A 17,461-nucleotide genomic window follows, 5' to 3' on the forward strand; every position below is an offset into this window, starting at 1 on the left:
ATGACTTAATGAATCTAAATAAATTGATAGTTTTCCTAAATTAAACGTGTTAGTTAAACAAATTACAAGACACGTCATCATATATAAATTACGATAATGTTATCTTTGTCCTTTTTTTTTTCATTTTCTTTCATTTCTCTTCATTTTTTCCTTCATCTTTTTTTTCCTTTCTTTCATGTACATGACTAGTAATTTTTTTTTTCTTTCCTATCATTTTTCTTATCCTTACTCCTTCCTCTTTTCCTTTCATTTGTTTTTTTTTTCTCATCCTTACCCCTTCTTCATCTTTTTCTTTATTTTTTTTTATGTACATGACTTCAGTAGCATTTTTTTTCTTTCCTTTCATTTTTCTCATCCTTACTCATTTCATTTGTTTGGTGAAACTCCAGTAATAATTTTCTTTTGTTCTTTGATTTTTCTTTTTTTTTATATCTATATTTTCTCTAAGTACCTTTACAAAACGTAAAAAGAATAATAATGATAATAATAATAATAAATGTGAAAAGGTAAAATATTGTTCTTTTTCCATTTGTAGCTTTTAATTAATTTATATATTTATTTTTTAAAATAATTTTTTTAAATACGAAAACGTAAAATTTAATCCATTAAAAACATTAGTCATATAGGCACAAAATAAAAAATATTTTAAAGAATTAGGGAGCATACTATAAATATTTGAAATATTTATGTGTATTTTAAAAAATCTAAAAAGATTTGGACACATAAAAATTAATATACCTAAGTTTGACCTTTTTTTATTAATTGATTGTTAGGAAAACGTGCATATACTATTTTATTCTTTTAGCTGTTAAAAATATTAGAGAGATAATAAATTTTAAAAAGTAACTTGATATTTTTAATAGTAAAGAGAGCGATTTGAAGATTATCGCTTCACGAGGAGATAAGCTGAAATTAACCCATTTTTTTTTAATAACGTGACTTGAAAGCAAAATGGTCCAGGCTCGTATTTTATTTTTCAACAGGGTAAGAACAAGGATGGGGAAACATCAAATTCATTTTTGTATCCCCTCCCTTTTCAACCTCCATAAAATTCAAGTTGGGATGACTAATTAAATAAATCTATTGACGCCAAATTATTATTTTTCTTTTTCCCCCCCTCTCCTTTTTGAAGGTCAGCAACAAAATTGTAGTTTTGACATTCTGCTCTACAAGAGAGTTGAACGCTAAGCAAGCAGCATCCTAGTGGCCAAGTTAATATTTAAGTTAAGTTATAAAACTCATTTAAGCATCTCATTCTCAAAGCTAAAAGCAAACCTAAGACTGCGACATGATTGACAATTAACACAACCAACAGGAATCTTACTAAGGGAAGAAAAGGTAATACCCAAACAGGTAAAAATCTGCGCTAACATGAAAACAGCTCATAGCTTATGCCGCTCTAAAAGCACTTGACTTCGGTGCGTTTCGGGCAGCTACGCAGCTGCTCCGCACCCTTTAAGGAATATTTCCCTAAAATAAAAGGTGGGGAACATCGCAGCTGCCCCAATCGCATGCTTAATCATCAGCAAGAGGTGTTAGATGAAAGTTCCATCTGAAAATGATTAGCAAGCTACAGAACTACGAAACAAGGGAGGCTATCTATGGGTGCACGTCTGTGTCTCCAGGAACTTCATGCTAAAAGTTACTAAACTCATTCCAATTTTTTTTTTTTAATCTAAAAAATAAATCCTTCATTAACTGAGCTAAAGAAAATATTAAAAAAGCAAAAGGAGTCCACTGGATGGCGCTTTTAACAACATCAACTCACATTAAAACCATGTTTCATGTAAGGCGGAAAAACACTTCACCACCCACCAGAAAAGCTACTAATCAGGCACCCCATTAATGCCTTATAAAATGTTATGACTTCACCCCAACATCAGCTGGGGCATAACCACCTTGCACTGCCGAACCATTGTTATTATTATAAGGGTGCCCACCGCCCCTACCTCCTCTTCCTCTATTGTTATAGTAGTTCCTTGGGTAGTAGTTCCCAGGTTGATCATAGTATTGGCTGCGACCATTCTGGTAGGCTCCACCTCCCCTGCTGCTGCCACGACCTCCACGACCATTGGAATAACCCCTGCGGCCTCCACCACCACCGCGACCACCTCTTTGATTTTGATACGGTCTTCGGGGAACGTACTGTTGTTCCTTGGACTCCACATCTCCATGATTATGCTCCAATTCTGCATGTGAGTTGACTTGCTCAGCCTGAACTGAGACACCTTCTGTGGGATTTTCTGTCTCTAATTCATCCTGTGAAGCACAATCCTCCAAATTCAAACAAATTCAAAACAAGAGTAGAAGAAAATTTCAGAAGGAATAAGTGTTATGTCAGAGCTAAATGGAAGCACCTGCTGATGTTCATGTGCAGGAGTAAATTGGTTATCCCCAGTTTCGTGTTCTTGAAAATTCACGGTATCTTCGTCCTGGAAAAAGTAACATTAATCAATTGAGTAAAAACAAGTGACAGCTGAGATTATTTAGCACACAGACAAACACACATCTTCTCGAGTAAAAAGGTCTCCACCAGGAAAAATCCAGCAGATATTCAGAAACAACTGTTCTATCTCAAAACTTATCAACCATTAATCAAAATTTATCCATTGAAATAAAATCCTTTGAAAGTAAAGAATGGTGGTAGTATTTTAAAATCAGTATCTACATACTGTAGTTTTATTAGAAAAGCATCCAAATGATGTGATGCCATGAATAACTTCAAATTTTCAGTACCATGAATGACGTCACTACTAACTTATAAACTAGCTTAGCTTCAACACCTAGACAAATGCCCCAAGAGCACTAAAAGGAAGAGAGTGATGATCTTAATGTCCGACCGGATCAAGCAAACCAAATTACAACCCACCAATAGTGTTCTCCCCCTTCCTCCCCCGCCTTCTTCTCTTTTTGAAACTTCTACCAATAGGTTCTTGAAGTAACAAAATGAAGAACAAGCTAACAGAACAAGAAAAAGAAAATTATTTATTGTCCCATAATCAACTTTATTGTCCCAATTCCCATAGAAAACAGAAGGATGGGCCTACCTTTTCACATCAATTCATTACATGGTCCCCAACAAAACAAAGATGGGAGTTTCTAAAACAAGAATAAGAAGCCCTCTTAAATAGTTGAAGGTTCTCAAGCCCACTCTCTCTAAATCCCTAAATGTTCTTACTGCAAAATCTGTTAAGTAAATTGCCATTTACTCCAAAAGCCTAACACCATCCTTCAACTCCACTTTATTACATATTGATCTGACTTTTTAGTATAAGACGTGATGTAAGTATTCATCAAGTACCGGCATAAAATCTCTTTAGGATTCTATTTACAAGGCCCCCAGAATGTACTGTCACATTGCTATACCACAGGAACGCTAAGACCGAGTTAGTACACATTAACTTGCGAAATTAAAAGAGAGAGAGATAGAGAGAGCATATATATACATCAACAAACTAATTAGCTGTACTAAGTTCAGTTTAAGGAACAAACAGCCCTAAATTTATCAGTGTCCATTACCAGAAGGGCAAAAGCCTATCTACGCATATATAAAAGCCTATCTACACATATATTGAGAATAGGAAAATATCAATAGGGTGCTGACCAATAATTTTGAAAAAAAAAAACTACTCAAGTCAAATCAGTAAGTACCATTTTGGGAGAAAGATACAGGATTTCCAATATTTTCACAGCTACAGATTTTCATAGGGACCTGAATCTAATTGTGAAGACACTTACAAGAAGATAACACTTTGACCATATTTTACAAAGAACCAGAACATCGTGCTAACAATGCAGCACAACAGCAATACAGAATCCTCATGCAACATCAGCAAAGCAGAAAATTCCAGACCCAAAAGTACACAACAGCCGGACTAGATGCAAGAAAGAACAATATGCAGGTTACTAAATTTGAAATTGTTGTCATAATTTAATTTCCTAGTCCAATTACTCGTTAGACAAATTTTAGAAGGCTTTTTTACCACAACTACAAGTAATATATAGTTTCAAGTGACATCAATTATCAAAATTGTTCATTTTACAATGGCACATATACACAAGTACCCACCCCCACAACCCAAACCCCGCCCCACCCAAAGAAATAAATAAATAAACAACCCACACACACACTTGAAGAAAATTCAAAGTCACAATGAAGTTAATAGATATAGCATGATCAATCAGACCTAGCAGAAGTACACACACCAAACTTTGATCCTTCATCTATAGTTTCATAAAACTGAGATCTCCAATCTATTGAAGGAACTACTGAAATTCTTAAATCCGATTACAAAACGAAAGATTTGAAATAGTATCAAACCACTTCATATGACTCTACTAGGCAGCCATCTATCATGACAAAATGTCTAAGTCTTTACAAAAAGGGTAGTCTTCCAGAGCCATTTCTATGCCATCGTTAAACGTGACAAAGCAAAATCCAGCTAAGATCATTGCCAGCAGTAGCAAATGTGTAACAGACGTCAATATATGGGAAAATGTAATTGCTTAAAACACCAGTAATTTCTTTTAAAAATTAACTTTGTCATATTTACTCCGTTGCCTTGAATGATGACTGTTGTAGGCCTAAATATAATTTTGGAATAAAAATTTCATCCACTAAGGACAGGACAGAATCCGCCGGAAAAAGAGTACACCTCTTCCAATCACAAGAACATATAGAACTGAACAAAAAAAATTACACATTGCATAGCCACAACACTGAACAAAACAAAGTTATTATCTTTCACAAGGCAAAAAACAAATCTAAACTTTAATTATTATATTAGATGAAAATGAAATGAGGCTTGAGTTATTAAATGTAAACAAAATAAGGCCTGAGTTATACCTTTTCCTGATACTGTACTGCTGCACCTTCCACCTGCACCGGAACAGAACCGTGTACAGGCACCTGAAAAGAACCATAACTGGCTGCGGCAGCCATTTCCACAGGAGCTTTCATCTCCGGTGTGGTCGTAAAATAATCAGAACTCATAATCTTGTCCAGCCTCTCTCTCAATCCAGCATCTAGTAGAAAACACAAAAACAAAAATCAGTTAAACCGACAAAATTGACGAAAAGAAATTAAACAAAAAAAAAAGAGGGGGCTTAAAAAACTTTACAAGTAACATTAGCATTAGGATCAATAGGTTGGTCAGAATTTGCAAGCCAGAGCTTGGCATGCTCAATACATCGGTGCAAGGCGCTCTTATGAGACCAACTGGAATCAATGGGTCGGGAAATCAACAATCCACTGAGCATGGAAATCAAATCCAAATCTTTCTCGCCGAGCAGATCAGTAGCGTCGTCGGTAACGTAATCGTAGGTGAGGCAACAGCCTCTCTCGTGGGTCCGGGTCAGCATGGTGGCGGTGAAATCACTCTGAGACTTGACGTCAAACAAGGACCCGAAATACAACAAATTCAACAGATCCGATACGGAAGACGAGTCGTCGTCGTCGTTGTCGTCGTTATCGTCTTTGGTGCTGTTGGCCACATGATTAGGTTGGTTGTCTGGGGTGGGGGGAGCTGATTGGCGTTGGTGGAGGGAGAGTTCCTCGGAGAGAGCGGAGCAGAGGGGGCTGCGGAGCTTGTCGAGTTCATCGATAAGCGCTGTGACGATGGGCTTAGAGCGGAAGACCTCTTCTTGTTCCTTGTTTAGGGTTTTTCCCTGAGAGACTGACTCTTCCATCTGGACGATTCGGTTGTATTTTTTGCGGAGGGCGCGGAGGCGTTTGTTGATGACGCTGAGGACGGGGCCGTCCGACATGTCGGATGCAGGAGCAGCAGTAGCTGTGTTGAACGCCATTATTGTATGTCGGTTTAGGGTTTGATTGGAGAAGTGAAGCACCGCCGGATACGACGGTGGTAACGGGATTGCGGGTTGGGACTGGATTTGGTGCGGCGGGCGCTGTGCTGGGCTTTGGGTTTGGGAGATTGGATTGCGTATTATTATAGTAAAAAGACTGCACTCGAGAAGGTCTGGACCGTCTGTGCGTAAAATTTGTGGTGCGTTTTGGGGGTTTAAGCTCTGCTTTTATAACTCGTGCTTATTATGTTGTCGGCTAGAGACACTTGTTTCATTTGGGCCGTTTTGGATTTTCTATTTTTGTTTTCATTTTTGTTGTGTACCGTGTGAAACTGATGAATGGATTCCATAATTCATAATTTGATTATTTTACAAGGATTTTTTAATGGGGATAAACTAAGGGTGGACTCCGGAGTTGGTTTTGACCTGCTGTTAGCTCGAATTAAAAAAATCAACTTAACTCCGTCTCTGGTATTATTATTATTATTATTGTTATCCCATCACATGTGATAATGATACCTAATAATCTGTTGGTTTAGCCGTTTAAAATCCTTAGGTTATTTCTATAATTCATTTGAAAAAAATAATTTTCTAAACTAAACGACACCGTTTCTGTAAAATCAATTGATCAGCACTGAAATCAAAACAATGTGATCTGCTGTCGAAAAAAACAAAACGGTTGAAGAATTTAGTCCTGCAGTGAAAGCACGAGGGACTGACTAATGTACTACATTTGCCGTATACTTCAAGGATTTCAATCAAACCGTTCAATTTGGAGATTTTCATAGTGAAATTTAACAGTTTCATGAATTACCCAACTCGTGAACTGGACAATGACAATTAGAAAAAGCAGAATTAGCGCCCCTATCCCAGCGTAGAAGGGCCAAGCATGACAGAGCCTTGCCACCTTTCATCATTCTTTGACAAACAAATATAAAAAAACGGCAGGAGGTAAGCACGGTTACAAGCCAGATCGCGTACTAATTGTATAAAAATTTAGACTATTAATAAATACTAGCACAGTGCTAGCAGCACTACAAAGAGCTTATATTCACTAGGCCGCCTTGCTGCAACTTAACGCTTCAGATTCCATTTCCAAAAGAAAATATACTAATACCCCCATTCAGCTCGACCATAATTGGAATTAAAATACACAAAATAAATCTAAAAGGGCTAGTTCTTCCCCCATATGCTACTGAAAAGCAAACTGCCGGTTCCTAATGAGCTCTACCCACTGATTGAAGTTACTAAATTATTGAGGGTTATTAGTAGATCTGACCATTCAGTAGGAGTAAGTCCCCGCTAAGCTCAAAAATGCTTTATTCTCCCATTTCAATTCCATCAGGTGTCTATTTCTACAGGAATAATGGCCCTTCCCAAGTAGACATACTGCATCTCTTCCTTCCATGTCTGCCAAAAAACTCTCTATTAGATGGCAACAGAAGAATATACAATTTAAGGCAAGTGCACGGAAGAAACTGAAACTTACCTCATGTCGAAACTCAATTCTTATATTCGGTACATTCGTCTTATGAATATCATTTCCTCCTGGGCCTCTGATGAAGTATTTATTACCAAGCCAGTGTGACTGTAAGGAGGACCGGAAAAACAAGGAAAGGGAAAAAAAGGGAGAAAAACACACAATAAGCATATAGACTTTGCACTGTGGCCCAATTCTGAACTCTTATCAACTCAAAACTAGAAGAACAAAAAATTTACAGCCTGGCACATATTGATTTCATTAACTTTCTACATAAGAAATCTTTTGTTTCAATGGAAATTACATTTCCTAATGATGACTGATAGAATCCCTTCACCCCAACCTTTTAAGAGAATAAGTGCATGGTTTTTAAAAGCAAAGCCCCTACCTTTGCCATATGCGAAAATCCTGATTGATAAACAGAATTTCTTGCTATCTCACATAGGTCACAAGAACTGAGCTTCCACACCTGTAAATTATGACTTCCATAAGCTATATAGCTATGACCAAGAGCAATATGTAGAAACAAGTATACCTTTGCCGCAACACTATACTCTTCCACAAGTGCTTCTTTTGTTAAGTGGATTTGCAAAGGATCATCAGACGAGAGTGAAACATTCAGGCCGCGCTGGAAGAACATAGGAAACGGATTTCGATGATAATCCAGGAAAAGAGAATTATTGCTCAGTGGTGACATTGCCAATCCAATCTGATACCACCAAAAAAGGAAACAAATAAATAAATAAATAAGAGAACAAATTGCAAAACTTTTCAGCTGCCAACAGATGATAGAACAGTTTTAGAAAAATAAGCTTACTGCCAACCTAATTCGGGTAATGGATTCTACTCTACAATTTCCAACAAAATGGGACCTCATTCCAAAATTCACTTGATTAAAGATAATCCAAAAGCCCATGGTTGATTTAATTTTGGGACATGAGCATTAGTTCCCACCTATCAACCAAGAATTACCAAATTACAATATATGCAAGCTTAGAAGCAGTTTCCAAGTAGAAGTGTAAGATAAAAATATTTCTCAATGCAATTTCTATGTACATGCCTAATTTCCAATGTCATGAATGATACACTAGGAGTTATATAGCCTACAGAACCAAAGCCAAATCCTCAAAAAGGAACAAGCCAATGCAAGTGTAGCCAACCTGAGCGAGGTAATACAAGTACTGCAAAACTGGGGACTTCCGCAAATTAATACCATGTGATATGTTATTACATAAAAGGAATGCAGCAGCCAAATGGTCAATTTCACCAGCCTGCACATAACATTAATATCTTAACCATTTTCACAACCGGAAAAACAGAAAGCGAGACAAAGAGAGAGAAAACTTAAGACAGAGACAATAACCTCCCCACAATGAGGCCGCAGTTTAATTGTTGGCATTCCCTTTGATTCACGAAGCTGAAAAAAGAGAAATGAAATGCAAAGAATTAATACCAACATGATCCAGATTAAAGACAGTATCTCTCATATTCCTCCAAGTGCTTGATCGAATCTTTCACTTACAAACAAAAACCTGTAACCACACTATATTACAACCTGTTAGTTTAAGGAGTTCCTGAGTTCGAGAAATAAATAACGTATAGTTTCTTCAATTAATCCACACTCTAAACCACAAGTTCAAGACACATTAACAGTTGAAACCTTGTGTACTGTTTCAAATCAAAGTTTTAAGTTACATTCTCAGTCTTTAAGAGATTAAAGCTGCCCAGTTTCAACATCACTTTCTTTTACTTAATTTCAACTCATCACATTTTCAAATGAGCATCAGACAGAATTTCAAATTTTAATAAGAACCAGATGTACTGCAAGAGACACTTGATAAACATCTTCGTGTCACGAAAATGATTTACCATTAGTCATCATTTTTATACTGTTTCCAACATAACACCAACAATAGTAAACAATTGGTCGACCAGTCAAACTATATGCATCATTTTCATGGAAGAAACAAATACGATACAAACCTTGTTGAGAGTATACAAGTTTGCATAGAAGTAATAAGTATAATACGAGTAAGCCGGATTGAACTCATTGGTCCATTCAGCCGGTTTGGGCATGTGCTTTGTTGGACGTCTTTCTGGTTTACTTTCATCATCTACAAGGTCAAAACCCACAACCTGTGTTGACAATGAAACAATAGTATCACTTGCTGCTTCAATTGTTGATTTAGTTTTAACTTTCGGCAGTCAAAGAGAGGAACTAAATAACCACTTCAGGCAACTTTCGCAAAGCATATAAGCCTATAACAGAAACCTAGAAGCTCAATGTTCAGAAATTGGGAAAATAAGCAACTAAGGACTCTGCTCATAATTTCAATTATCAGTATCAGTCACGGAACAAAAAGATCGAGAATGGATGAGTAAAAAAGTACAAGGAAAAAGGTTCAATAATGAGAGGTTGCAGTAATCAAAGATAATGGATAATCAAATAGACGGAAGCTATCAAGATAGTTTGCCCGCAGTCAACAAAGGCCCGTGAATGTGCATCAATACAAGGGTACACTCTACATTGACTAATGACATTAACAAGTAAAGAAGGCAAAAAGATGTTCGTGGACATAGAGAGAAATGATATCATTGCCGAGGAAATGACAAAAGTTAGAGCGAAAGACAGAGAGAATGGTGAAAATTAATGAAATAACCAACCCCAAGTGCTCAAACTCAAGCATTATTGATTTTACTCAAGTTATATAGTCACAGTGCCTTCGGCTGTAATATGACTCAAATTCAGCAAATAAAATATCACATGGCTAAAAGTATGTAAACTTCACACTAACAATATTGTTAAAATAACATGCTAAAATTCCACTATCAAGTGCCACCACATTAACTTACCAAACTTAGATTGTTTATTCGACAACAAAAATGTTGAAAGATCAAATCCAATTTAAATAAAATAAGAACATTCTTTTAGTCTTCTAAAGCCACCACCTTTATAACTAATGTGGTAGGAAAAGCTGAGAGTCAACACCATAATGTTCACAAGTCAATTGTAAAAAGGGCAAAAACGCAAACCACTTCTGCCAGAATGTAGTCAAACTCAGAATTCCCATATGAAAAGCCACATATTAAACATTTGAAAATAGCAATAATTACAGCTGCAATTCTTTATATAGTTACACAAACAATCTGGCATTTGGACAGGACCACTGTAGACAAGCATGCATGCAATAAACAAACACAATATTGACATTGTCAAACAAAAGCATGACCACGCAACAAATAGAAATAAAGGAGAAGAAGAAACCAAAGAAAGTTTACACAAGTAAACACAACACCACTATAAAATTGACAGTGACAAAGCACGCGGATCATCTCAGTTCTGAATGACACAATCAAACATTCATTATTTAGACGATATGTGCAGAATAGAAGACAGACAATACTTACCATCAACAGGAACACATGAAGTTGAGGATGGGAGCTTGGATCAATCGTGACTTCAAATAGGGGAATGAACACATTATCAATAATATTTTGAAAAGATTTAACAATGCCCATTTGCTTGTATACATTGTATAGTCGTGGTAGCTGCAAATTGAATTCGAAATAAAAGGCATGTGTTAGAAACACAACATTAACACGTAGTAGTCTCAGAATTCCACACAAAATATGGGCAAAAGGAGGTAACTTTTTTTTTTTTTTTTGACGTCCCAAGGGAAGCTATTCTTAGATTCTAATTGGAATTCCATGCCTCTCTCTCTCAACCAAGGAGCTTTCTTGTACCTGCAGCTCCTCCAGTTAATGTAAGTGAAAAACCTAATTAAGCAGGTACCAAAGGGGCGCAACAGATGTACAGATATTACCCTATACAATCTTTCATAGAAGCATGCTGTCAAAATCAGTCAGAAAGAAAGTTAACTGCACAAACTATGGAGGCCACTGAAAAGAAGAAAGCATCAGCATTATAGATACCTGGATTAACCAAATAGCATTCTCACTGTAAATTTCATTGTTGATGAACCAGCTTGCCAGCTGGTCCCATTCACTTTGTTTCCTACCATATATAGACACCCTGTATTCTGCCATCTGAAATGATCAAAAATGTAATCTGAGATGCTTCCTTTAATAATGAAAAACTGGTGGACTATGTACATTAAGATCATTTAGTACCCAAAAATTTTTTTAAAAAAATAGCTTTCAAGATTACTGGAATTTTAGACACAAACATGACCAAGAATTCAAATCTACCATATTTCTCTCTCTTCATTGTGGTTGGGTACCTGGTATTTGCTAGCTTCAAGATCCAATAAAACTTGCTTTGTTAGTTCCGCCAAAAACCGTCCTATAATATTCAAACTTAACAGTCAACATTTGAAAATTGTTTGCTAACTCAGTTAAATAAAACATTTTGAAAAACTTTTTCAGTATGCTCTTTGAACTGCACTCGAAAAGCCAAAAATACAACAGTAGGAAGCAACTAATTGCTAGAGATCACAAACCAAAGAAATAAGTGAAAAAAATAATGGGATGAGTTTACAATCTACTGAAAAATAGAGTTATAAGATCACAGTTGAGTCAAACCTTGAATAAGATTATCCTGCTTTAAGAAAATTTCCCTGAGTCTGCTCTGCCCACAGGGATTGTATTTGAGATTGAATTTGTCGAATCGATGAAAGGTACTCTTGTCAGCATGAACATCCAACAAATCCACATTCAGATCATACCTAAAAAACTCCCAACAGATTAAAACAACTAATAGAATAAGAAAGCAGAAACTATGCAGTTTCTGTAAATAGAAATCAATAAGCATAAGAAAACCCATACCCAGTCAAGTCCAAACTCTCAAAAACCTCCTTCAGTGTCATATACTTTCCATCTCTAAATATAACAACCTGCAAATATGTTTTTCATCAATCAAGGAGAAGTACCAACCAACAGAAGAGCCTTTCATTTTCTGAGCTAAAAAACTTAACGTGAATACTAGTCTAAAAGAATTTGAAACATACCTCATCAGGTTCTTTTCTTAGTTTTGACTTGATGAAACGCAGAAGATGCTTCTGGTTCATGCAAGCAGAATGATGCACATGTGTATCCACTTTTCTAATATTGTAGAAATCACGATGAGGTGCACTCTTTTGAGCCAGAAACTCCCCATCAGCATTTACTAACAGATGAAGGTGAAACTTCTGTATGGTTTTCAGGTATGTGTTATGAAACAGTCCAATGGGGAAAGGTTTAAAAAAAAAAAAAGATAGAGAGGAAATACCTCCTCAAGGAATCGTAGTCTGTGATGGCAAGCAGTACGAACATTTCCAATAGACATAATTCTCAGAATGTGATGCATATCGGTAAAAAATTCAGTTGCACTGGCAACAGGAAAAAGTTCTGTTGTGTCTGAATGGAACGCAGAGAGATTTACTGATCTCAGGATCAATGATGTATATTTAGCACAAAAGATATAAAAATAAAAACAAATAAAATAATGTTAAACTATTTACTAGCACTTACCCTTATGCCACTTCAGTAAGATTAGGATTCTGGAGAAACAAATCTTTTACATAAGTCAATAATACTTTGTTATAAAATCAGCTCCAGCGAGAGTCTAAGATATTTTTAAAATGACATAAAGGGAATGCCATTTTATACAATCAGGCAAAACAACATTTTTTATCCCTGATTGTCTCCATGCCTAACATTAATGAATATTGAATTTCTATAATTTTCAGTTGATTAAATTAAAAATGATGTAATAGGGCCCTATGAAAAGTGAATAATATATCAAATTGTGCGCCAGTGAATGCATAACCTGGTCTCAGTTTATAAAAAATAAGAAACTTCAAAATAGAGCAATACAAATTACTGGGCACTGCATACCACTTTCACTTGCATAAACATGTACAACTCCATCCTCCATCCTAAAGTGGTGCTGCATGTAAAGAAAATTAGTTTCCAAGGGTATATTAGGAAATGAAAGTGAAACAAGCCATTGGTCCCACAGTATCATGTTCAAAACAGAATAAATCACTTCTCATTTCTATGTACAATTAATAATTGGGAAATAACTCACTTTACTTGCTTCAACGGGTACAAAGTGAAAAGGATCAGATCTCATCTCTGATATATTAGTCTCTGGCTCAGCTTCCTTCATCCATGGGGCAACCTTTTCAGTAAAAACATATCTTTTTCGCAAATCCAAACATTCCTGAATCATCTTCCAAACTTCTTCCTCTTCTATATTTGTTGGCTCTGAAAGTAATATTTTATAAAAAATAAAATATAAAAAGAATCATGTAAAATTTCTTTCCTTCAATTCAAATTCAGCAACTCAACGTCAAGAAAATTTGAAAGGAATAAAGACTAGACAGAGGTCTCCACAGAAACTCTTCAGGATTAGAAGGATAGGAATACCATGCACAGTGGTTCTCAGTTGTGATATAGTGCTGTACAAAATAGTTTCAGTCCCCACTGCATTTCTCGAAGTTTTATCCACCTTTCCATTGTCATGCAGATCAAGAGCAGGTTTCGCATCATTTATTGTAGCCCTATAATTTTTATCTTGAACATAGTTCATACCATCACCTCTAAATGGAAGAGCAGAAGAAGATTGAACTTTAGAGTCGGCACCCTGCAAATCCATCACAAGGTATTAAATAGCCAGTAAACTAATGCTCTTAAACACTAGTAAGATGTATTAGCACCAGTTAGCCATGTAACAACTAAAATAATTATTGTGGTACTAATTCGTCTGTATTACTATCTCATTTAATACTAAAGCAGAAATTAAACTACATCATATCTCCCTATATTATCACCACTCATACAAGAAAAACCAAAAGAGAATCCAAAACTCTGCACCACATCAGAGGCCTACACATTCTGTATCTCAAATGTACCAGAACAAACTGAGAGCACACACATCTTGAAATAAGAAGCTGAAACTACGTATAAACATACACTTATCATATAAGCAAAAGCATCTACATTCTCATTGCTATAAGTGATGTCATCTTCATTTGCATGCTCTGTTCCATCCTCATCAGAATCCTCAGCACTTTCAAAGGCATTGCCAACAGGGGTCCTTGGAAGTCTACCAAGAGACGCTAGTCTTGTACCAGAACCACTGCGATTAATGGATTGACCCTCTTCTGCAAAAACAGAAAACAGCATTATTATCCGCCAAAATGCCTCCACATACGAAATGCAATAAAACTTTCATAATGGAAAGAAAGAACACCACTCAATCGATGAAAGAATCTCCGTAACAAATCCCTACAAGAAATTCAGTTCTGGCGCTCAAAGCCCATAATTATCCCAGTACTAAGGTACTGCCATCACAATTCACCTAAAGGAACTTTTCAGCCAGAAATCTCAAGAAAGCTGATAGGGGAAAACATATGACATTAAACTCCACAAGATTTTTCTTTCCTTCCTTTTCCTTTTAAAAATATGAAGTTACTTGAGTTGTAGTGTTTCCACTCCCAAAATGAACAACTAACTTGTAACAGTCAATCAGAGACTAAGTTATCCGAGTTCATCATGCAATTACAAACTTCAGATAACTTTAGAAAATATAACTCCGCAGAGTGATAATACATATAACAAGTAAAATACCAAGTCTTCGTGGCGTTTGAAGAGATGGAAGTCCAGTGGGAATGAAATTGAGCTTATCAAGTGAAGAAGCGGAACAATTCTGCGCCCTAACCCTAATGGCTTCATCAAATTTCGCATCCTCTTCCAACCAATCATTTCTCACAGAAACATTCGGCAACGAAGATGAAATCCCGTACCGCCGAAGCGTGCTATCCTCCAACGACCTCGACAAACGACTCTGGCTCTGCTGCCGCATAATCGCATAGCCATCAGAACCGAAATCTTCCTCGAAATCCCCTTCTTCAGTGTCGCCGTCCTCTTCTTCTCCTTCTTCTTCCTCGAAGTGAGTGTCAGATTTTTGCGGGAGTTTGCGGCGAATCTCGACGAGGCGATCGAGGACTTGGTCGACGGCGCGCTTGTGAATGTAGAAAGCGGAAATGGCCATCAACGAGGCCCCGACGAGGGCGGCCATGGCAAGCTGTAGAGATGACGTTGAAGACGGATCCATTGCCATTAGCGTGAAAATGAAACCCTAGCTTCTTTCTGTTTGGGTTTTTATACGTGAGTGTTCTATTGGAGGGAGTGAACAGTGACCTGGTTCGTTTTTCAGTTTTCAAAAGGTCGAGGGTACTTTTAGCGGCTTTTTCTGTTGTACACGTGGAATCGCTCCTGTGCATTCTTCTGGGGTTGGCCTTCGTCCTTGGGCCTCGGAGACCATGAGGAATGATGACGTCATATTCACGCGAATCCGATTAGTGGTTAGGTGGCGCCTCGTCGTGATAACATGTGGACTGCTACTTTATGTAATTTTCCCAATGAGTACATATTTGTTCCATTTTTTTCACATATGTCCTTTTGTGTTGCTGTTGCATGAACGAAATGAAAAGTAGGCTACCAGACAGAGTTCGGTCCAGTTTCAGATATTTGGGCTATGAAATTGTGAAGTCCATTTTGAAATCAAATAATTTTTCATTTCAATAAGAAAATACTTAATTACGAATATCCGCAATTTATCAAGTGATAAAATGCTCCTACTGTTGTTCTACACCGTTTCGGCTGCTCTCTCGTACAATGTTTTGAATTCGTACTTCGTTGTGTTGTTTTCTTTTTCCTTCGACAATGTCTAACAGTTTAAAATATGTTTCAGTGATGATAAAATAATATCAAATTAAAAAATAAATCTGTTGAGAATCAAATACTATTTGATGGTACATGAGTGATATGTGTATATACCAAATTTAGCTTGACGATGCGATCCGGTTTTAGGAGGTTCGGGCTGTGAAACCTTCTTGGCATAATACTGTATGACTTTCGAATCTAGGTGCTTTAATATGCAAGTCAGGAAAATCGTAAGGGTAACGGTGTTAATATTGGCGAAGACCCTCCGATGATTAAGTCATAAATCTAGAGCATTGTCGATAATAATTAAAGGAAAACAGAGTCAAGGGACATAAAAAGTTATAGTTTTCTTTTGAGAAAAAGCTCTTCTCATCCCTAAGGTTTCATACAATAACTTATTTCATCCTTACTTTTTTAAATAATAGCCTAAAACATCCTTCCGTTAACTTACCATTAGTTGAATATCGTTTGTTAGTAATTCATTAGGGGTAAAAAAGGATGTCTATCAAAGAGAAAATTAGAAAAATAAATAAAAGTTGACATATAACTAAAAATGATTTTATCTAATCCCACTAAATAGGAAATACCGAAAAAGATAAAAAACTTTTATTTCAATCAATTCTTTTTTCACTTTTTTTCTATTTTGCCGGCATGAAAGCCCTATAAACCCTAAATCTAAGTACCAAAAATATTATAATTTGCTTATTCATATAAGTATACTCTCTAATTGCACTGTAAAATTGCTTTAATTAAGTTGAAGATAAAGAAGATATTCAGCACATGCAAACACATAAAATTTGATGGTATTTTTGAGTTTTTCTTCCAATAATTTAAAGATATTGTGTTAATTACAGTTTGTTTCTTATGCACTATAAAATGTCTTGAATTAAGTTGAAGATAAAGAAGATATTCAGCACATGCAAGCACATAAAATTTAGTGGTATTTTTGAGTTTTTCTTCCAATGATTTAAAGATATTGTGTTAATTACAGTTTGTTTCTTATGACAATTATTTAATGGTTATATCAAACTATATCATCGTTGATTTCATTTAAGAAAAAGTTAATGAATTTTGCATACTTTGTAGTGTTATTTAATTGTGTAAACAAAATTATTTTAAAATAGTTTGTATCACTTTAATGAAAAATCATATTTTGCTCTCAATAAATTATTAGTTAACGGCTTTACACTAATGGTGAGTTAATGGGAGAATATTTTAGACTGTTGTTTGAAAAGTAAGGATGAAATGAGCTATTGCATTAAATCTTAGGGATGAAAAGAGATTTTTTCATTTTCTTTTTATTTGTGAATCAAAATACTTGTCCTGTGGGCAGAATACTTTTATCAGTAGTGCTACACATCTCAAATGATGTGTCGTTAATTGAGTGGTTGATAATTCTTTATAAGATCCAAGTGAATTAATTGTATTATCTCACCAACCACTCAATTAATGATACATCATTTGGGATAACTTTTTGGAATAAAAAATTTAGAATGTGTAGCATTA

The 17,461-nt window shown here is 35.9% G+C and overlaps 2 protein-coding genes across 5 annotated transcripts; both read right to left on the bottom strand.

The window, feature by feature from the left end:
* Positions 1-1,699: 1,699 nt before the first annotated feature.
* LOC102619416 (uncharacterized) lies at positions 1,700-6,024 on the bottom strand. 2 transcript variants are annotated; one of them, XM_006483197.4, is made up of 4 exons: positions 5,121-6,024; positions 4,847-5,025; positions 2,358-2,432; positions 1,700-2,274 (listed from the first exon to the last, which is right to left on the bottom strand). In XM_006483197.4, the coding sequence occupies exons 1-4, from the start codon at positions 5,803-5,805 to the stop codon at positions 1,861-1,863; spliced, it is 1,353 nt and encodes a 450-aa protein (XP_006483260.1). In that variant the 5' UTR covers positions 5,806-6,024; the 3' UTR covers positions 1,700-1,860. The 2 variants fall into 2 exon arrangements, with proteins under 2 accessions (XP_006483260.1, XP_006483261.1); XM_006483198.4 differs by having other exon boundaries at positions 1,700-2,259; positions 5,121-6,021.
* Positions 6,025-6,789: 765 nt separating this feature from the next.
* LOC102618723 (AMP deaminase-like) lies at positions 6,790-15,461 on the bottom strand. 3 transcript variants are annotated; one of them, XM_025101060.2, is made up of 19 exons: positions 14,858-15,461; positions 14,228-14,391; positions 13,655-13,871; positions 13,314-13,492; positions 13,121-13,172; positions 12,513-12,664; positions 12,253-12,432; positions 12,071-12,138; positions 11,828-11,970; positions 11,527-11,588; positions 11,219-11,332; positions 10,694-10,834; positions 9,269-9,421; positions 8,649-8,702; positions 8,446-8,556; positions 7,821-7,994; positions 7,674-7,754; positions 7,295-7,393; positions 6,790-7,215 (listed from the first exon to the last, which is right to left on the bottom strand). In XM_025101060.2, the coding sequence occupies exons 1-19, from the start codon at positions 15,348-15,350 to the stop codon at positions 7,147-7,149; spliced, it is 2,706 nt and encodes a 901-aa protein (XP_024956828.1). In that variant the 5' UTR covers positions 15,351-15,461; the 3' UTR covers positions 6,790-7,146. The 3 variants fall into 3 exon arrangements, with proteins under 3 accessions (XP_024956828.1, XP_024956827.1, XP_006483257.1); XM_025101059.2 differs by having other exon boundaries at positions 14,201-14,391; positions 14,858-15,460; XM_006483194.4 differs by having other exon boundaries at positions 12,513-12,640; positions 14,201-14,391; positions 14,858-15,459.
* Positions 15,462-17,461: the final 2,000 nt, after the last annotated feature.

This window comes from Citrus sinensis, chromosome 4, assembly GCF_022201045.2.
Source record: "Citrus sinensis cultivar Valencia sweet orange chromosome 4, DVS_A1.0, whole genome shotgun sequence".
NCBI classification, from domain to species: Eukaryota; Viridiplantae; Streptophyta; class Magnoliopsida; order Sapindales; family Rutaceae; genus Citrus; species Citrus sinensis.

Bases quoted from the DNA above. Each gene is read 5' to 3' on its own strand.
- LOC102619416 (XM_006483197.4), bottom strand. From the start codon at position 5,805: ATGGCGTTCAACACAGCTACTGCTGCTCCTGCATCCGACATGTCGGAC. The intron at 2,433-4,846 runs GTATAACTCAGG...TACTTTTTCCAG, and splicing joins CAGTACAGTATCAGGAAAAG to GACGAAGATACCGTGAATTT. The intron at 2,275-2,357 runs GTGCTTCCATTT...TTGAATTTGGAG, and splicing joins CTGCACATGAACATCAGCAG to GATTGTGCTTCACAGGATGA.
- LOC102618723 (XM_025101059.2), bottom strand. From the start codon at position 15,350: ATGGCAATGGATCCGTCTTCAACGTCATCTCTACAGCTTGCCATGGCC. The intron at 13,173-13,313 runs GTGAGTTATTTC...CTTTACATGCAG, and splicing joins TACCCGTTGAAGCAAGTAAA to CACCACTTTAGGATGGAGGA. The intron at 12,665-13,120 runs GTATGCAGTGCC...TCCTGAGATCAG, and splicing joins TGTTTATGCAAGTGAAAGTG to TAAATCTCTCTGCGTTCCAT.